Source organism: Ictalurus punctatus, chromosome 25 (genome assembly GCF_001660625.3).
Source record: "Ictalurus punctatus breed USDA103 chromosome 25, Coco_2.0, whole genome shotgun sequence".
Taxonomy (NCBI): domain Eukaryota; kingdom Metazoa; phylum Chordata; class Actinopteri; order Siluriformes; family Ictaluridae; genus Ictalurus; species Ictalurus punctatus.
Genome location: NC_030440.2, coordinates 18809511 through 18831301, shown reverse-complemented (window position 1 = coordinate 18831301; position 21791 = coordinate 18809511). Strand labels below are relative to the sequence as shown.

General features: G+C 42.7%; 1 protein-coding gene and 1 gene segment (V, D, J or C); one reads left to right on the top strand and one right to left on the bottom strand.

Annotated features, from left to right (window-relative positions):
• Positions 1-4971: 4971 nt before the first annotated feature.
• Positions 4972-6981, bottom strand: LOC128628750 (uncharacterized). Its single transcript, XM_053675824.1, has 4 exons — positions 6540-6981; positions 6073-6441; positions 5829-5921; positions 4972-5657 (listed from the first exon to the last, which is right to left on the bottom strand). The coding sequence occupies exons 1-4, from the start codon at positions 6589-6591 to the stop codon at positions 5533-5535; spliced, it is 639 nt and encodes a 212-aa protein (XP_053531799.1). The 5' UTR covers positions 6592-6981; the 3' UTR covers positions 4972-5532.
• Positions 6982-13242: 6261 nt separating this feature from the next.
• Positions 13243-16008, top strand: LOC124626075 (immunoglobulin lambda variable 4-60-like). The segment is given in 4 exon segments: positions 13243-14145; positions 14244-14588; positions 15063-15155; positions 15328-16008. Coding segments are annotated over 4 exon segments (615 nt in total).
• Positions 16009-21791: the final 5783 nt, after the last annotated feature.

Sequence of the window (21791 nt, the reverse complement as noted above, 5' to 3'; positions counted from 1 at the left end):
CCAGAATCATTTCTGGATGTGGACTCAAGTATTCGATCCAAACGCTCTTAATGCATGTGAAGAAGTGTTACTGGCTGCAGCAGCGCTCTGTCACATCACATGATTCAGTTTAACAGAAACAGCATTGTGGTTTCAAGCCTCAGATAGATGAGTGCTTTAGCCAGCAGCTCACACGGACTTATTTTGTGTCACTTCAACAGTCCAAATGTCTTTATATTACAATCTCAGGCTAAAACACAAAAGAGATGAAACTCATTGATGATAACGTCTCTGATCAATCTGATGTACAAACTGTGCTAGAGACTGAGCTCGATCTCTGTGGACTTGTCCACTTTAAAACACAAAACATTTTAAAAACAAGAAAGAAAGGGTATTAATTAAAGAATATTCTCACACTATATGATTATTAAATGGTGAAACTGTAAAACATGTCTAGACTTATGCATGCAAAACGATTAGACAAAGTGCTGCTGCAGTCTATGAGTCCGGCAGTTTCAGCACCTTTGATGTGGTAAAAACCTTAATGGCCTCACGCTGGTGTTTGGTTTGAGACGTTTGTCCTCTAGTTTCCATCTCACACCAGAGAGTGTGTGTGTCAGTGTTAATGGAAACAGCACTGTGGTTTAAAGTGAGAGATATAACTAAAGAGTTTAATTCTTTCTTTATCAGGGCTGTAAGAGATGTTAGACTTTTATAAATCCAGTGGTTCTGATCAAGATGGTGGTTCTGTAGCACGCAGCAGCTACTTCTGGACCAGAAATATGGTGCATTGTTATGTGTAGTCCAAACCACCACCAAAGAGATCAGGACCAGGTTTTATCAAAAGTTTTATTATGTCAAGTGTTTCCTTAATATACACAGTACACACACACACTGTACACACACACACACACACACACACACAAACACACCACAAGTGTTTTAAACTTCTGCTTTAATGCGTATTTGTGTCTTTGTGTTTATGTGAACATGAACATTAGAATATATGAATATTATATAACATAAAAACTATAAAAAATAACAAAAATAAATTATAAATCTGCTGGCTGCGAGGCGAACATGTTAACCCTGAAGGACATAACAACAGAGAAAGAACTGGGATAAATTAAAGTATAATCTCACAACTTTGGGTAGATTTGAATCATATAATGATTAACCTGTATAAACCATGTTATTAATATGGAGAGATTATTCAATGGTAGATTGTGCCTTAAATGAGAAAATAACAAATCTGTGTCCTCCTACTGCTGTTTGACATCGACCTGAACTTCACAAGCTTGTACGTGCTAATCCATGCTAGCAACATGCTAAATCATGCTAGCGACATGATAATTCATGTCAGCAACTTGCTAATTCATGCTAGCAATGTGCTAATTCATACTAGTAACATGCTCATTCACGCTGGCAATGTGCTAATTCATATTAGCAACATGCTTGTTCATGCTGGCGATATGCTAATCCATTCTAACAACATGCTAATCCATGCTAGCAACATGCTACTTAATGGTAGCAATGTGCTTATTCATACAAGCAACATGCTCGTTCATCCTAGGGTCATGCTAATCCATACTAACAAAATGCTAAATAATGCTCACTCGCAATGTGCTAATTAATGCTATCGATGTGCTAAATCATGCTAGCAACACGCTAATACATTCTAGCTGCATGTTAAACATGCTAGCACGGTGCTAATTCATGTTAACAGTGTGTTAAAACATGCTAAGTCATGCTAGCAACATGCTAATTCATGAAGAGGACATATCCAGTCTCTCCAGACCGTTCACAACATACAGTATGGGGTGCAAGGGCATTCGCAGTGTGGGAGTGGCACTCTTGGAAGGTCATCAGAGTTCAGTGAGCTAAAGGAGGTGATGGCTAGACAGCAACAGCAAATAGACCAACTTATTCGGAGTTCAGCTCAAATGCAGAAGGCTTTGGGATTGAGCACTGCAGTCTAACCGGATTATTTGTAGGTGGTGTAATAAACTGGGGCATTTTGCACCAGTGTGTGTTGGGAAGCGTAGAGTCACCCATTTCCAATCCGCCTGGCCCGTAGCCTTCAAGAGGTTTAGTTAATTCTGATACAGTAAATAGTTTGATGTCATCATGCCCTCAACATGTCATCCATATGGGGGGAGTCCCAGTATACTGTTTGGTTGACACTGGCTCAATGGTTACAACTATTACCGAGAGTTGTTTTGCAGCTTGGTTCAAGCCTTGGGGGACTTATCTCATGAAAAATGGGCAATGGTCTTTCTATAACTTACTGGGGTTATATGGAGTCAATCTGTGTGGATGGGTGCTTCCGAGGTGCGGAGTACTGCTGGTGAAGGATCCCCATGGTGGTTTGGCCGACCAGGTTCCTAGAGTTGTGGGGATGAATGTTTTGGGCCACTGTTATCGGGACCCCTTTGGATGGCATGGCGCTTCTCTTTTTGAGCTACCAGCTGTGTTGCAGGCCCATTCTTTCATTATGCAGGATTTACAATACTGTCACCAGGTTGATGCTAATTCAGTTACCGAAATGGTGGGTCGAGTTAATGTCCGGGTCGTCGATTGTGTCGTATCTCGGCTGGGACATTAAAATTGGTAGCAGCCACTTGTTCGGTTCAATATTCCAGTGGTACGGTATTGTTTGAACCATTAGCTTTGGGTCTTTTTGCAGGGCTATTGGCCTCTCCTTCAGTGTTGAGAGTGAATCAGGGGACAGTATATGTGCCAGTGGTAAATGTCGGTACTGTTGATGCCATGCTTTTTCCTCGCCTCACTATTGGTACTCTAAAGGCCGTGTACATAGTTAGCTTGCCCACCAGAGTTAGTGAAGTTTTACCAACTGTGGTGTCAGCAGGTGTTCAGACCACCCAAGTCTTTCTAGTGGGGGGTTAAATTGAATCCTTGGAGCTATCCGTGCCTTCAGTCATAGACCAAGGGAAAGTTCGGTAATTGTTGTTGAGGTATGCATCCGTAGTTTCATCTCATGAGGGGGATCTGGGATGTACTGACCTTATCTCTCATGATATATCCCTCTTAGATGATACCCCTGTTAGGCAGTGGTATCGGAAGATACCTCCTTCCGAGGATGAGGTCGTTAAGGCCCACATAAATCAGTTACTTGAGGCCCAAGTAATTAGGCAGAACTGTAGCCCTTATACTTCTCTGATAGTCCTTGTGAAGAAGAAGGACAGTGGGCTGCACTTGTGTGTGGACTATTGCCATCTGAACTCAAGGACTAGGAAGCATGCATTTCCATTTCCCTGCATAGAGGAGACATTGGACTCCCTGGCAGGAGCCCAGTGGTTTTCAGCCAGGGACCTTGCCAGTGGGTATAATCAGGTTCCTGTTTCGGAGAGCGATAAGCATAAAACAGCATTCTGCATTCCGTTTGGGTATTTGAGTGGAATATGATTCCCTTTAGACTGTGTAATGCACCTAGTACCTTCCAGCAGTTGATGCAGAGGCTGTTTAGTCATCAACAAGGACAGTCTCTTCTTTTGTACCTCGATGATGTCGTGGTACAGAGGATGGGATAAAAGGATAAGTTGGAAAAGTGTAGAGGTAAGGTACCTGGGTTACGTGATCTCATCAGAAGGGGTCGCTACGGATCCAAGTAAGATTGAGGCAGTGACTCAGTGGTTTCGTCCCACTAGTGGGAGTGAGGTGCACTCCTTTTTGGGTTTTGCTAGCTACTATCTCCGGCTTGTGGAGGGGTTCGTCAAATTGGCTGCTGCCCTGCACAGGCTGGTGGCGGAGCCGTCGAGCCCAAGACGTCCGAAATGTTCAGGGCAGGATTTTGCTGGGGCCTGGTTAGCACAGTTCCAGTGGACATTTGTGGAGTTAACGTTGCAACTCACCATAGCCCCAGAACTTGCTTATGCTGATTTCTCTCTATCCATCCCAGGAGCAAGGAGTTAAGCTACGACCTATAGCTTATGCTAGTCGTAGACTAAGGCCCACTGAGCACAATATGACTATAGTTCTATGGAGTTGGAATTTTTACCACTGAAGTGGGCCATGATAGAGAAATTTAGAGAGTATTTGTTGGGGCATAAGTGTGTGGTGTTCACGGGCAATAACCCTCTCAGCCATTTGACCACAGCCAAACTGGGGGCAACAGAACAGCGTTGATTTCCAGATAAAGTACAGGTCAGGCCATAGTAATAGGAACGCAGACAGCTTGTCCAGGCAGAATCCTCCAGTAAGGGAAGAGGTTCAAGGTTTGGTTCCAGGGTTGGCTGTTACCAGGATGATGGCTCAGGTGGCTTGGGGGGAGCAGGTGGCCCAGGTGAACCAGGTAACTGGAGAGAGATCCAACAATCAGAAAATTGTTAAGGTTTTGGAGGGAACAAACACTTCCAACACATGAAGAGCAAGTGTTTGGCAAGGCCAGTAGTTACGATGCTCCATCAGTGGGACTGACTAGTGGAACAAGAAGGTGTGTTGTACTGCCAGATATTTCGCCCGGACAAGCGGGAAGAAATCCTCCCAATAGTGATGCCTACTGCTTTGCAGGGGGAGGTTCTAACCCAACTACTTTAGCTACATGGGCACCAGGTTGTGGAACATACAACCCAGTTGGTAGGTCAGAGATGCAACTGGCCAGGCATGTCTTCTGACAATGCTCGTTGGTGCCGGAAGTGTGAGAGGTGCCAGTGCACCAAGGGCCCCTCACTGGCACATAGTTATGCTATAGTTATAGTTCATGCTAGCAAGGTATTTCTTTCTCTTTCCAAATCATTAAATTAAAAGCTTATACAACTTTCAAACCTTCAGACGGCTTTCTCAAGACAACATCAAAGTTTATTGTGAATAACTTCAACTATCTAGTTTGCATAAAATTTTTATTTTACCTTATTGTTGTGTGTGATATGTCTCTGGATTCTCAAACATTTGCATGATGTGATGAGGAAAATATGAAGTTTTCTTTGAAGTTATGAAGAAAAGTCTTTTAAATAAAGAGGACTACTGCGTTGTACATTCACTTTAGTTTTATTTCATTAAATGCATTTTTACATTTTCCCCTGAATTTCTCCCTAATATATTCATGGCCAGTTCCCGCCCTCCAGTTAGGTCTCCCCTGTCACACAACAGCTACCAACCAGGGAGGGTGAAGGCTATCACATGCTTCCTGTGAGACACGTGAATCCTGATAACTGCATCTTTTATAACTTCTGACCATCAGGGGGCAGCATAACACACCCACAGATGATAGGCTGGTGTTGCTGTGATTGACATAGGAGAGAGAGCATATCCCTCCCTCCATGAGAGCATGGCCAATTTTGCTCTCCTGGACTTCCGGCCACGGATGTCTGTGGTATGGTCAGGATTAGACCCCGAGACAATAGGGCGAACGATTTTGTACTGCGCCTCTCAGGAGCCCTTAAATGCAGCTGTGAGTACGGCTGGTAAATACCTCCACATTACAGTTAGACCAAAATCATTAAAATATACGGACAATATAAGCAATTAGCTCTAGTTAAATCTAACACACTGTTTTTCCTTAAATCAGTATTTCTTCCATTTGTCTCTGAATTTCTAATTTGATCTTAATTTGAAAACAGTCAGGATTATTGGAAAGATAAGAAGCATGAAGGCAAGAACTCCAACTCTAAAAATGGAGAGCCAGACCAGCACATGCATCTGATCAGGATAATTGGAACCTGTATGGAAAAATGAAATTTTTAAAAAATAATAAACATCAGGAGCTGAAATATATAATGGAATAACACTGAAAAAATAATACTGGATGATTTATTAACAGGAAAAGGTTTTAACTACAGTAAATTCTGTTATAGAAAGTGAAAGGAAGTTTATTTGATCAAAACTCTTACCTTCTCCATGGCTGCCCTTTGAATCCTGGCGTGTAACAGAATCTGTGTTGTTGCTAACCGTTCCAGGTGTAGGACAGTGTTTCATCTCTTCACCTTTACAAATACATTGGAAAAGCAGCAAATAAACAGAAATGATAATAAATATGAATAATGTCAAATATTCAACATTTAATGCATATGTACACATAATTCTGGTTAAAGTGTTGATCTGGAATTAGCAGGTTATCAGAGTAAAACTGTTTACCTTCAAATTGCAGACGTGTTCCAGATGTGAACTTTAGTACAGTTCCCTCCACTTCTCCACATAAATAGTCTCCTCCATCATATTCTCTCAATTCGCTAATTTTGAGCTCAAACTTTTGGTCATTTTTAGTAGTACTGAAGCGGCTATCTTTAAATTCATCAACAACTGTGTAACTTTCCCCGTAATATCTTACAAAATACTGAGGCACTTTTCCAAATCTCTGTCTGTACAAAACTAACTTTTCTAACTTATCTTTGTATTTATCTTTGTCTATTATGTCCATGCTCATGCTAATGCTACACTCCATAGTTACATTTTCTCCACACTTTACTGTTTTCACATGAAGCTCCTTGATGTCAGAAGTTGTTACTGTAAAAAAGTGTTTAATATTTAATGTTTAATGTCAGTAAATGATTTAAATATGAAATTTGACAATTTTAAATGAAAGTTTTCAAAATGTTACTCACCAGCTGTGCAGAGAGAAAAAAGAGAGTAAAGCGCGACAAAGAGTGTGATCATCGTTCCTGTTTAGACAAAGTGATAGTGAGGTAATGAACTTGTGAGTTCAGTAGAAAAGCAGGTCCAGACTCACGCCTGATTGGATGCTTTGAAGCTGTGGACTGATTTGATTGGTCCATTAGCTGTAATGAGATGTGAAGCTCACAGTGAATTCTTGTCTATTCTGATGCTGTGATGAGTCACATGACTTTACAGATATGATGTACTGGAGCTCTATCAGTCCTGTGTGCTGGAACCTCTCTGATAGAAGAAGTTTAATGAAGTGCTTTTAGGTCAGCAGATCTAACAACCCCAAAGAGGAATAATGTGTAATCCTGCTGTGGGGGAGGGGGACGCAGTACAGTTTCAGTATGGTCCCTTCACAAATCATTTGTCTAAGGTAGAACCTGGAGTGAGCGTATATACGGGGTTTTACGGTAATCATCAGACACTTTGGGGGGAAAAGCACATCTGTATTATTTAAGATGTAGACACTAGAAAGGTTTACAGTAGAAAAGGTTACTTTCATTCTTTCTTTTTACTAAAAGATGTTACATACAGCAGTTAATAAGAAAGTGTGCATGTAACTTGATAGTGTTTACATTTTAACTAAAGTGTAACTAAAACTAAAACATGGTGTGGATTTTAACAGTGAACAATATTAAAGGTCATGACACTGTGTATGTATAAATGAATTTAGTTAAATTATCACTTTAGTATTTAGACATGAAGTTATTCCAGATGAAATGTGATTAGCATTATTAGCACAGTACTGATTAGCATAGGAAAGCTCTTTGAGTTGTGAAAGAGTGTGATTATCTCATACCCTTTCATTCTACTCCTACCTCAACCACCGGTGTCTCCCCATCAGAGCTACTGCACAATCACAGGAGGAGAACAAAGGTGGACATTTTTCCTGTGGGGGAGAAAAGTGACAAATTCTCACAGGTCAAGGGCATTGTTAGGGAGAAACAGACAAAATACAAAACATACACTGATACACGGAGAGGAGCAAAGGAGCTTGTAATCAAGACTGGACATCAGGTGAGAGTTTGGAGGCCTGATCATGTACTCAAAGGCAGAGGTCAAAGGTCACTCCTGTCTGTTCAGAGGCAAATTGGACCAAGCACTTTCATACTTAGTGATGGAAAGAAATGGAATGGGTCACGGCTCAGTCATTTTCCAGATGGAGCTGAAACTCTTCTGCTGGAGGAGACAGACCAAATGTCAATCCACACTCCCAGGAGGAGAGGGAGAACTGGTAAACCACCTGGCTGCTTAAAAGACTTAAACTAGGATCAAGTGTTAATAGTGAATAAGACGTGTTACGGGTGTTGAATGTGACAGGGCTGGACACACTACAGTTTGTAACACTGGATGAGTTTGCTTTCAGATGTCTTTATTATTCAGGTTTGTTAATTACAGTGAGTTATCACTATGGAAGTGCTGGACTTAATCTTACAGGTGGTGATGCTGAATGATTGTTGCCATAGTGACTGTACCTCATATGATCTTTAATTGATCTGTGTGGATGCAACATGTTCAATTTAATGCTGTCAGTTAATCTTTTTCTTAAAGTGTGTCTAAAATCTTCTTACACCAGAACAGCTCCTCGTTTGCAGGTTTTCCTCCATGATGACATGCTGCTTGAGTGCTGGAACCAAATGAAACTAATAAAAACAATGAAAGGATGAACCTCCAGCAGAGCTGCACATGCATACGTGAGGTATGGAATTGCAGAAGCGATCCATGGCTCAGAATTAATTCCTCTGTGTGACAGCAAACCTGTGATTATAAGCCCCGCCCACAAACAAGCCTAGAAGCAGTCATGAGAGTGGACTCAAGTGTTCAGTCCAAGTGTGAGAACGCTCTTAACACATTTGTAGAAGTGTTACTGGCTGCAGCAGCGCTCTCTCACATCATGCAGTTGTTTCAGTTGAACAGAAATAGCATTGTGGTTTCTGAGTTTCTGAGACTGAGTGTTTTAATCAGCAGCTCACACTGACTTCTTTTGGGTCACTTCAACAGTCCAAATGTCTTCATGTTAGAATCTCAGGCGAAAACACAAAAGAGCTGGAGTTCATTCATAAAAATGTCTCTAAAAATATCATGTAGAATGTCGAGAAGAGGGCTGAGTATAAAGACGAGTGTTTACTGCATTACTGATGAGATTCCACTGTTTAACCTGAAATTAATCTCCAGGCAATAAATATTCAGTTTCATTAGAAATGTATATTGATGACTGATGAAGTGTCAAGGTTTTCTTTATCTTAATGTTTTTACACAATTTACATTGTGCCTCCTTAATAAATTCCACAAATGCCATATTACCCTGTGTGTGTCATCATTTTGTTAAAGTCCATTATCGATGTATCTAATAGTCCTCCCTGATTATATTCAGACATTTATGTGAGTGATGTTCATGACTGGCTTAGTGGTTAGCACGTTCGCCTCACATCTCCAGGGCTGGGGGTTGGATGGTTGTATGTTTTGAAGCTCTGGACTGATAATGAGATGTGAAGTCTCAGTAAAAAGGCTGTATGTAGTCTACAAATAGTCGTGATGGGAAATGACGCAGCACTACATCAGCACTTTCAGCTGCACTGAACTTGTTAAAGTGTTTAAAGAACTGAGGAGGGAGTTCAAATGTCAAATCCAAACGTTAAATTGCATAAATAAAGTTTTGTGTAATAAAGTGGAATACACTGGCCCATCTCGCTAGTGGGATGAGTTCCTGAGTGCCACTACATCCAGTGGACTAAGTAATGTATCACAGTTGGTTGGACTATTAATAAAGGTGTTCGTGAGACCTGAATTCAACCCCGACTTAACATTTTTTGAGGAGGACCAGCCTGTCGGACAAACCTGTTCTGCCTTCAGCAGCTAATATGAAGAGGCTGACAGGTAGGCCTCCACAGCCCAGCTTCAGTGACAGGACAGCCGGCACAGCCCAGCTCCAGCCCGAGGCCGACAGGGCGGCCTACAGAGCCCAGCTCCAGCCCGAGGTCGATGTGGCTACCTCACCTCCAGACCACCAGCTGAGACGCACGAGGTGGTCTCCCCTGCAGAGCATCAGACGGAGGTCAATGTGGCGACCTGATCTCCAGAGCTCCAGCTTGAGAAACAGGAGGTGGTTGTCCCTGCAGAGTTCCAGCTAGAAGTCAACTTGGCTACCTCATCTCCAGAGGTCCAGAATGAGACCAACGAGATGGTCTCTCCAACCATGATCTTGCTAGAGGACTACGAGGTAACCTCCAACACCATGTTCCTGTCTGAGCTCAACAGCATGGCCTCCCAAGTTCACTTCCAGTTAGAGGTCGATGGCACAGCCACCAAGTTCTGCTCACGACAGAAGCCGATGAGACAGCCTCACATGTCTTGTGCCAGACTAAGGCAGACGAAGAAACCTCCAAAGCCATGCTCATGCCTGAGGCCGATGAGGCAGTCTACCAAGCCATGTTCACGCCAGAGGCTGATGGGACACCCTTACACATCATATTCCTGGCAGAGGCCGATGGGACAGTCTCCTAAGCTTTTATCATGCCAGAGGCTGCTGACACAGCCTCCGAATCTGGGCTTCTACCTAAGAACCCCAGCATTCATGTCCTACCCCAGCCATCTGACTGCTGCAAGCTTGCTGCTGATCCACCACCTGCTTTCCACCTGTATGCGCAATGTCTGCTCCTCAGCTCCTCTGGAAAAAGACCACATTATACACAATGCCTGCCAGGACCACCATAAGGGGGACTTTTGGAAAGGTGCTTCTCATTTCCTCATTTGTAAGTCGCTTTGGATAAAAGCATCTGCTTGATGAATAAATGGGGGATCTAGGGGAGGGGGACCTGTCAGAGATTTCCTCTCACATTGGAGTGAGCAGTGCGCTCAGCAGCCAGAAGCACTACAGAGAGTATGTATTGCCTGCATATTGGGATAAACTTTATGTAGTCCACTGTTACAGAGTGTAAGGTGGGAAGGGAGAGGTGTACTTTCACAGCACTGGAGCAGTTTGGCTCAGCATCAGCCTCCATGACTAAAAATATTCTTACAGCAGAATGACTTCTCTTTTGCAGGTTTTCCTGCATGATGACATGCCGTGCTTCCAAAAACTGCTATTCTTCATCACCTGAGAAGAAAAGGATGAACGTAATGGCTACCATTTTGCAAACCTGTGTGTACAAAAGTGACGTATGGAACTGCACAATCGATTCACGGTTCAGAAGGAATTCTTCAATGTGAAGGCAAACCTGTGATGTTCATCCCCGCCCCCAAACGAGCCCAGAATCATTTCTGGATGTGGACTCAAGTATTCGATCCAAACGCTCTTAATGCATGTGAAGAAGTGTTACTGGCTGCAGCAGCGCTCTGTCACATCACATGTTTCAGTTTAACAGAAATAGCATTGTGGTTTCAAGCCTCAGATAGATGAGTGTTTTAGCCAGCAGCTCACACGGACTTATTTTGTGTCACTTCAACAGTCCAAATGTCTTTATATTACAATCTCAGACTAAAACACAAAAGAGATGAAACTCATTGATGATAATGTCTCTGATAAATCTGATGTACAGACTGTGCTAGAGACTGAGCTGGATCTCTGTGAGGACTTGTCCACTTTAAAACACAAAACATTTTAAAAAAAGAAAGAAAGGGTATTAATTAAAGAATATTCTCACACTATATGATTATTAAATGATGAAGCTGTAAAACATGTCTAGACTTATGCATGCAAAACGTTTAGACAAAGTGCTGCTGCAGTCTATGAGTCTGGCAGTTTCAGCACCTTTGATGTGGTAAAAACCTTAATGGCCTCACGCTGGTGTTTGGTTTGAGACGTTTGTCCTCTAGTTTCCATCTCACACCAGAGAGTGTGTGTCAGTGTTAATGGAAACAGCACTGTGGTTTAAAGTGAGAGATAAAATCTAAAGAGTTTGCTTCTCTATCAGGGCTGTAAGAGATGTTAGACTTTTATAAAACACTGACACACACTCTGGTGTGAGATGGAAAATAGATTTTAGGGTGGATAACAGGCCTCACACACAGATAGAGCACAGTCTCTAGCACAGTTTGAATAAATAGTGCTCTCGACATTCTACATGATATTTTTGGAGACATTTTTATTAATGAACACTGTGGTTTAAAGTGACAGATATAAACTAAAGAGTTTGATTCTTTCTTTATCAGGGCTGTAAGAGATGTTAGACTTTTATAAATCCAGTGGTTCTGATCAAGATGGTGGTTCTGTAGCACGCAGCAGCTACTTCAGGACCAGAAATATGGTGCATTGTTACGTGTAGTCCAAACCACCACCAAAGAGGTCAGAACCAGGTTTTATCAAAAGTTATATTATGTTAAGTGTTTTCTTAGGATACACTGTACACACACACACACACACACACACACACACACACACACACACACACACACACACACACACAGTGAAGCCTGGTTTAAACTTCTGTGTTAATGTGTATTTGTGTCTTTGTGTTTGTGAACATAAACATTACAATATATGAATATTATATAACATAAAAGCTAAAAGAAGGAACAAACACAAATAATAAATAAATAAATACCACCTGTAATTTAAATAAAACTAAAAGCCTTAGGAAGGTAACTGTGGTGTTGGGGGCGTGGTCGAGCTTCAGCTGTGGATGGAGAGGAGGCGGGTCTAACCGACAGTCTAATTATTTGTAGCTGTTTGAGCTTTTTTGAACCTGCAAGTAAGAGAAAGAGACAGAGCACGAGTCACCCCCCCCCCCCAACACACACACTCACACACACATATGTACACCCCCCCACACACACAGATACACACTCACACACACACACACAAACACCAAGAAGTGTGAACTTGAACCTAACAGAGAAAAAGGCGTGAGTTTTCTGTTTGTTGTTTTGAAAGTGCACTGAAAAGCGCGGCCTGAATAATCGTGAACCCGGAGATCAGTTAAGATTCCGGCTGCCTCTCGAGTCTTCCTCCACACCCTCACACACTGGGGCACTTTGTCTAAACGTTCTGAATGAATAATTGTGGACATGTTTTATACAGGTTAATCATTACACGATTCAAATCTATCCAAAGGTGTGAGATTATACTTGAATTAATCCCAGTTCTGTCTCTGTTGTTATGTCCTTTAGGGTGGATAACAGGCCTCACACAGATAGAGCACAGTCTCTAGCACAGTTTGAATAAATAGTGCTCTCGACATTCTACATGATATTTTTAGAGACATTTTTATGAATGAACTCCAGCTCTTTTGTGTTTTAGCCTGAGATTCTAACATGAAGACATTTGGACTGTTGAAGTGACCCAAAAGAAGTCAGTGTGAGCTGCTGATTAAAACACTCAGTCTCAGAAACTCAGAAACCACAATGCTATTTCTGTTCAACTGAAACAACTGCATGATGTGAGAGAGCGCTGCTGCAGCCAGTAACACTTCTACAAATGTGTTAAGAGCGCTCTCACACTTGGACTGAACACTCGAGTCCACTCTCATGACTGCTTCTAGGCTTGTTTGTGGGCGGGGCTTATAATCACAGGTTTGCTGTCACACAGAGGAATTAATTCTGAGCCATGGATCACTTCTGCAATTCCATACCTCACTTATGCGTATGCAGCTCTGCTGGAGGTTCATCCTTTCATTGTTTTTATTAGTTTCATTTGGTTCCAGCACTCAAGCAGCATGTGATCATGGAGGAAAACCTGCAAACGAGGAACTGTTCTGGTGTAAGAAGATTTTATCCACGGAGGCCGACATGAGACGTGTGTATTTTTCAATGTTCTCAGTACAAACACTCGCAGCACAAGGGTGAGCTCATTACAGTAACGTTGCTCCAGTCCTAGCAAAGTGTGGTTTTATTTATCAATAAGGCCTTCTGCCTCCTCCACTGACAATAACAACCCTTTCCCCAACATCACCAAACTTGAAACTGGAAGTGTTCTGGCCTCACTGGCTACCTCACTCAGCTATCCAGTAAGTTCACCTCCTCCACACAGTGACCCCCGGACCACGCCGTGATGCTGAGTGTTTCATTTGCATGAAAACCTTTCTAGTGTCTACATCTTAAATAATACAGATGAGCGTTTCCCCCCAAGTGTCTGATGGTTACCGTAAAACCCCGTATATACGCTCACTCCAGGTTCTACCTTAGACAAATGATTTGTGAAAGGACCGTACTGAAACTGTACTGCGTCCCCCTCCCCCACAGCGGGATTACACATTATTCCTCTTTGGGGTTGTTAGATCTGCTGACCTAAAAGCACTTCATTAAACTTCTTCTCTCAGAGAGGCTCCAGCACACAGGACTGATAGAGCTCCAGTACATCATATCTGTAAAGTCATGTGACTCATCACAGCATCAGAATAGACAAGAATTCACTGTGAGCTTCACATCTCATTACAGCTAATGGACCAATCAAATCAGTCCACAGCTTCAAAGCATCCAATCAGGCGTGAGTCTGGACCTGCTTTTCTACTGAACTCACAAGTTCATTACCTCACTATCACTTTGTCTAAACAGGAACGATGATCACACTCTTTGTCGCGCTTTACTCTCTTTTTTCTCTCTGCACAGCTGGTGAGTAACATTTTGAAAACTTTCATTTAAAATAGTCAGATTTCATATTTAAATCATTTACTGACATTAAACATTAAATATTAAACACTTTTTTACAGGAAAAACGTCTGACATCAAGGAGCTTCATGTGAAAACAGTAAAGCGTGGAGAAAATGTAACTATGGAGTGTAGCATGAGCAAGGTCACAAACAAAAATAATTTAGCTTGGTACAGACAGAGTTTTGGAAAAGTTCCTCGGTATTTTGTAAGATATTACAGCTCTAATAGTGGCTACACATTTGCAGAGGGATTTAAAGAGAGCCGCTTCGGTATGACTGTAAATGACCAGAAGTTTGATCTCAACATTATCGGAACGAGAGAAGATGATGCAGGAGACTATTTCTGTGGAGAAGTGGAGGGAAATACAATAAAGTTCACATCTGGAACACGTCTGGAATTTGAAGGTAAACAGTTTTACTCTGATAACCTGCTAATTCCAGATCAACACTTTAACCAGAATTATTACATTTATGCACTTAGCAGACGCTTTTATCCAAAGCGACTTACAAATGAGAAAGATACAAGCAAAGCGATATCAAGCAGAGAACAATACAATAAGTGCTACCATTCAAGATCCATTAATTGAATTCCAGAAGAAGCAAACGCAGAGTAGAGGTGTAAGTGCCTTTTTTTTCATGAGTTTGTTAGGTGTTCATTGAAGAGGTGGGTATTTAGTTGTTTTTTGAACATGGTGAGAGATTCTGCGGTCCGGATTGATATTGGAAGTGCATTCCACCACTAAGGAACAGTTAGTGTGAAGGTTTTGCAAAGGGAACCTTTGGATTTGTGTACATATGCATTAAATGTTGAATATTTGACATTATTCATATTTAGTATCATTTCTGTTTATTTGCTGCTTTTCCAATGTATTTGTAAAGGTGAAGAGATGAAACACTGTCCTACACCTGGAACGGTTAGTAACAACACAGATTCTGTTACACGCCAGGATTCAAAGGGCAGCCATGGAGAAGGTAAGAGTTTTGATCAAATAAACTTCCTTTCACTTTCTATAACAGAATTTACTGTAGTTAAAACCTTTTCCTGTTAATAAATCATCCAGTATTATTTTTTCAGTGTTATTCCATTATATATTTCAGCTCCTGATGTTTATTATTTTTTAAACAATTTTATTTTTCCATACAGGTTCCAATTATCCTGATCAGATGCATGTGCTGGTCTGGCTCTCCATTTTTAGAGTTGGAGTTCTTGCCTTCATGCTTCTTATCTTTCCAATAATCCTGACTGTTTTCAAATTAAGATCAAATTAGAAATTCAGATACAAATGGAAGAAATACTGATTTGAGGAGAAAACAGTGTGTTAGATGTAACTAGAGCTAATTGCTTATATTGTCCGTATATTTTAATGATTTTGGTCTAACTGTAATGTGGAGGTATTTACCAGCCGTACTTACAGCTGCATTTAAGGGCTCCTGAGAGGCGCAGTACAAAATCATTCTCCCTATTGTCTCGGGGTCTAATCCTAACCACGCCACAGACATCCGTGGCCCGAAGTCCAGGAGAGCAAAATTGGCCGTGCTCTCAAGGAGGGAGGGATATGCTCTCTCTCCCCTGTCAATCACAGCAACACCAGCCTATCATCTGTGGGTGTGTTATGCTGCCCCCTGATGGTCAGAAGTTATAAAAGATGCAGTTATCAGGATTCACGTGTCTCACAGGAAGCATGTGATAGCCTTCACCCTCCCTGGTTGGTAGCTGTTGTGTGACAGGGGAGACCTAACTGGAGGGTGGGAACTGGCCATGAATAAATTAGGGAGAAATTCAGGGGAAAATGTAAAAATGCATTTAATGAAATAAAACTAAAGTGAATGTACAACGCAGTAGTCCTCTTTATTTAAAAGACTTTTCTTCATAACTGCAAAGAAAACTTCATATTTTCCTCATCACATCATGCAAATGTTTGAGAGTCCAGAGACATATCACACACAACAATAAGGTAAAATAAAAATTTTATGCAAACTAGATAGTTGGTTATTCACAATAAACTTTGATGTTGTCTTGAGAAAGCCGTCTGAAGGTTTGAAAGTTGTATAAGCTTTTACTTTAATGATTTGGAAAGAGAAAGAAATACCTTGCTAGCATGAACTATAACTATAGCATAACTATGTGCCAGTGAGGGGCCCTTGGTGCACTGGCACCTCTCACACTTCCGGCACCAACGAGCATTGTCAGAGGACATGCCTGGCCAGTTGCATCTCTGACCTACCAACTGGGTGGTATGTTCCACAACCTGGTGCCCATGTAGCTAAAGTAGTTGGGTTAGAACCTCCCCCTGCAAAGCAGTAGGCATCACTATTGGGAGGATTTCTTCCCGCTTGTCCGGGCGAAACATCTGGCAGTACAACACACCTTCTTGTTCCACTAGTCAGTCCCACTGATGGAGCATCGCAACTACTGGCCTTGCCAAGCACTTGCTCCTCATGTGTTGGAAGTGTTTGTTCCCTCCAAAACCTTAACAATTTTCTGATTGTTGGATCTCTCTCCAGTTACCTGGTTCACCTGGGCCACCTGCTCCCCCAAGCCACCTGGGCCATCATCCTGGGAACAGCCAACCCTGGAACCAAACCTTGAACCTCTTCCCTTACTGGAGGATTCTGCCTGGACAAGCTGTCTGCGTTCCTATTACTGTGGCCTGACCTGTACTTTATCTGGAAATCAACGCTGTTCTGTTGCCCCCAGTTTGGCTGTGGTCAAATGGCTGAGAGGGTTATTGCCTGTGAACACCACACACTTATGCCCCAACAAATACTCTCTAAATTTCTCTATCATGGCCCACTTCAGTGGTAAAAATTCCAACTCCATAAAACTATAGTCATATTGTGCTCAGTGGGCCTTAGTCTACGACTAGCATAAGCTATAGGTCGTAGCTTAACTCCTTGCTCCTGGGATGGATAGAGAGAAATCAGCATAAGCAAGTTCTGGGGCTATGGTGAGTTGCAACGTTAACTCCACAAATGTCCACTGGAACTGTGCTAACCAGGCCCCAGCAAAATCCTGCCCTGAACATTTCGGACGTCTTGGGCTCGACGGCTCCGCCACCAGCCTGTGCAGGGCAGCAGCCAATTTGACGAACCCCTCCACAAGCCAGAGATAGTAGCTAGCAAAACCCAAAAAGGAGTGCACCTCACTCCCACTAGTGGGACGAAACCACTGAGTCACTGCCTCAATCTTACTTGGATCCGTAGTGACCCCTTCTGATGAGATCACGTAACCCAGGTACCTTACCTCTACACTTTTCCAACTTATCTTTTTATCCCATCCTCTGTACCACGATATCATCGAGGTACAAAAGAAGAGACTGTCCTTGTTGATGACTAAACAGCCTCTGCATCAACTGCTGGAAGGTACTAGGTGCATTACACAGTCTAAAGGGAATCATATTCCACTCAATTAGCCCAAACGGAATGCAGAATGCTGTTTTATGCTTATCGCTCTCCGAAACAGGAACCTGATTATACCCACTGGCAAGGTCCCTGGCTGAAAACCACTGGGCTCCTGCCAGGGAGTCCAATGTCTCCTCTATGCAGGGAAATGGAAATGCATGCTTCCTAGTCCTTGAGTTCAGATGGCAATAGTCCACACACAAGTGCAGCCCACTGTCCTTCTTCTTCACAAGGACTATCAGAGAAGTATAAGGGCTATAGTTCTGCCTAATAACTTGGGCCTCAAGTAACTGATTTATGTGGGCCTTAACGACCTCATCCTCGGAAGGAGGTATCTTCCGATACCACTGCCTAACAGGGGTATCATCTAAGAGGGATATATCATGAGAGATAAGGTCGGTACATCCCAGATCCCCCTCATGAGATGAAAATACGGATGCATATCGCAACAACAATTACCGAACTTTCCCTTGGTCTATGACTGAAGGCACGGATAGCTCCAAGGATTCAATTTAACCCCCTACTAGAAAGACTTGGGTGGTCTGAACACCTGCTGACACCACAGTTGGTAAAACTTCACTAACTCTGGTGGGCAAGCTAACTATGTACACGGCCTTTAGAGTACCAATAGTGAGGCGAGGAAAAAGCACGGCATCAACAGTACCGGCATTTACCACTGGCACATATACTGTCTCCTGATTCACTCTCACCACTGAAGGAGAGGCCAATAGCCCTGCAAAAAGACCCAAAGCTAATGGTTCAAACAATACTGTACCACTGGAATACTGAACCGAACAAGTGGCTGCTACCAATTTTAATGTCCCAGCCAAGATGCGACACAATCGACAACCCCGGACATTAACTCGACCCACCATTTCGGTAACTGAATTAGCGTCAACCTGGTGACAGTATTGTAAATCCTGCATAATGAAAGAATGGGCCTGCAACACAGCTGGTAGCTCAAAAAGAGAAGAGCCATGCCATCCAAAGGGGTCCCGATAACAGTGGCCCAAAACATTCATCCCCACAACTCTAGGAACCTGGTCGGCCAAACCACCATGGGGATACTTCAGCAGCAGTACTCCGCACCTCGGAAGCACCCATCCACACAGATTGACTCCATATAACCCCAGTAAGTTATAGAAAGACCATTGCCCATTTTTCATGAGATAAGTCCCCCAAGGCTTGAACCAAGCTGCAAAACAAGTCTCGGTAATAGTTGAAACCATTGAGCCAGTGTCAACCAAACAGTATACTGAGACTCCCCCCATATGGATGACATGTTGAGGGCATGATGACATCAAACTATTTACTATATCAGAATTAACTAAATCCCTTGAACGCTACGGGCCAGGCGGATTGGAAATGGGTGACTCTACGCTTCCCAACACACACTGGCGCAAAATGCCCCAGTTTATTACACCACCTACAAATAATCCGGTTAGACTGCAGTGCTCAATCCGAAAGCCTTCTGCATTTGAGCTAAACTCTGAATAAGTTGGTCTATTTGCTGTTGCTGTCTAGCCATAATCTCCTTTAGCTCACTGAACTCTGATGACCTTCCAAGAGTGCCACTCCCAGACTGTGAATGCCCATGCACCTCATACTGTATGTTGTGAACGGTCTGGACAGACTGGATATGTCCTCTTCATGAATTAGCATGTTGCTAGCATGACTTAGCATGTTTTAACACACTGTTAACATGAATTAGCACCGTGCTAGCATGTTTAACATGCAGCTAGAATGTATTAGCGTGTTGCTAGCATGATTTAGCACATCGATAGCATTAATTAGCACATTGCGAGTGAGCATTATTTAGCATTTTGTTAGTATGGATTAGCATGACCCTAGGATGAACGAGCATGTTGCTTGTATGAATAACCACATTGCTACCATTAAGTAGCATGTTGCTAGCATGGATTAGCATGTTTTTAGAATGGATTAGCATATCGCCAGCATGAACAAGCATGTTGCTAGTATGAATTAGCACATTGCCAGCGTGAATGAGCATGTTACTAGTATGAATTAGCACATTGCTAGCATGAATTAGCAAGTTGCTGACATGAATTATCATGTTGCTAGCATGATTTAGCATGTTGCTAGCATGGATTAGCACGTACAAGCTTGTGAAGTTCAGGTCGATGTCAGACAGCAGTAGGAGGACACAGATTTGTTATTTTCTCATTTAAGGCACAATCTACCATTGAATAATCTCTCCATATTAATAACATGGTTTATACAGGTTAATCATTACATGATTCAAATCTACCCAAAGTTGTGAGATTATACTTTAATTTATCCCAGTTCTTTCTCTGTTGTTATGTCCTTCAGGGTTAACATGTTCGCCTCGCAGCCAGCAGATTTATAATTTATTTTTGTTATTTTTCATAGTTTTTATGTTATATAATATTCATATATTCTAATGTTTATGTTCACATTAACACAAAGACACAAATACGCATTAAAGCAGAAGTTTAAAACACTTGTGGTGTGTGTGTGTGTGTGTGTGTGTGTGTGTGTGTGTGTACAGTGTGTGTGTGTACTGTGTATATTAAGGAAACACTTGACATAATAAAAATTTTGATAAAACCTGGTCCTGATCTCTTTGGTGGTGGTTTGGACTACACATAACAATGCACCATATTTCTGGTCCTGAAGTAGCTGCTGCGTGCTACAGAACCACCATCTTGATCAGAACCACTGGATTTATAAAAGTCTAACATCTCTTACAGCCCTGATAAAGAAAGAATCAGACTCTTTAGTTTATATCTCTCACTTTAAACCACAGTGCTGTTTCCATTAACACTGACACACACTCTCTGGTGTGAGATGGAAACTAGAGGACAAACGTCTCAAACCAAACACCAGCGTGAGGCCATTAAGGTTTTTACCACATCAAAGTTGCTGAAACTGCCGGACTCATAGACTGCAGCAGCACTTTGTCTAATCGTTTTGCATGCATAAGTCTAGACATGTTTTACAGCTTCATCATTTAATAATCATATAGTGTGAGAATATTCTTTAATTAATACCCTTTCTTTCTTGTTTTTAAAATGTTTTGTGTTTTAAAGTGGACAAGTCCTCACAGAGATCGAGCTCAGTCTCTAGCACAGTTTGTACATCAGATTTATCAGAGACATTATCATCAATGAGTTTCATCTCTTTTGTGTTTTAGCCTGAGATACTCTCTGTAGTGCTTCTGGCTGCTGAGCGCACTGCTCACTCCAATGTGAGAGGAAATCTCTGACAGATCCCCCTCCCCTAGATCCCCCATTTATTCATTGAGCAGATGCTTTTATCCAAAGCAACTTACAAATGAGGAAATGAGAAGCACCTTTCCAAAAGTCCCCCTTATGGTGGTCCTGGCAGGCATTGTCTATAATGTGGTCTTTTTCCAGAGGAGCTGAGGAGCAGACTTTGCGCATACAGGTGGAAAGCAGGTGGTGGATCAGCAGTAGGCTTGCTGGGGTCAGATGGCTGGGGTAGGACATGAATGCTGGGGTTCTTAGGTAAAAGCCCAGATTCGGAGGCTGTGTCAGCAGCCTCTGGCATGAGAAAAGCTTAGGAGACTGTCCCATCGGCCTCTGCCAGGAATATGATGTGTAAGGGTGTCCCATCGGCCTCTGGTGTGAACATGGCTTGGTAGACTGCCTCATCGGCCTCAGGCTTAGACTGGTACAAGACATGTGAGGCTGTCTCATCGGCTTCTGTCGTGAGCAGAACTTGGTAGCTGTGCCATCGACCTCTAACAGGAAGTGAACTTGGGAGGCCATGCTGTTGAGCTCAGACAGGAACATGGTGTTGGAGGTTACCTCGTAGTCCTCTAGCAAGATCATGGTTAGAGAGACCATCTCGTTGGTCTCAGGCTGGACCTCTGGAGATGAGGTAGCCAAGTTGACTTCTAGCTGGAACTCTGCAGGGACAACCACCTCCTGTTTCTCAAGCTGGAGCTCTGGAGATCAGGTCGCCACAGTGACCTCCGTCTGATGTTCTGCAGGGGAAACCACCTCGTGGGTCTCAGCTGGTGGTCTGGCGGTAAGGTAGCCACATCGACCTCGGGCTGGAGCTGGGCTCTGTAGACCGCCCTGTCGGCCTCTGGCTGGAGCTGGGCTGAGCCGGCTGTCCTGTCACTGAAGCTGGGCTGTGGAGGCCTACCGGTCAGCCGCTTCATATTAGCTGCTGAAGGCAGACCAGGTTTGTCCGACA

What these genes read in the sequence shown, in the direction of transcription:
- LOC128628750 (XM_053675824.1), bottom strand. Translation starts at nt 6,591, where the DNA reads ATGATCACACTCTTTGTCGCGCTTTACTCTCTTTTTTCTCTCTGCACA. An exon ending in TTTTTCTCTCTGCACAGCTG is followed by an intron (nt 6,442 to 6,539) that starts GTGAGTAACATT and finishes ACTTTTTTACAG; the next exon opens with TAACAACTTCTGACATCAAG. An exon ending in AACACGTCTGCAATTTGAAG is followed by an intron (nt 5,922 to 6,072) that starts GTAAACAGTTTT and finishes GTATTTGTAAAG; the next exon opens with GTGAAGAGATGAAACACTGT.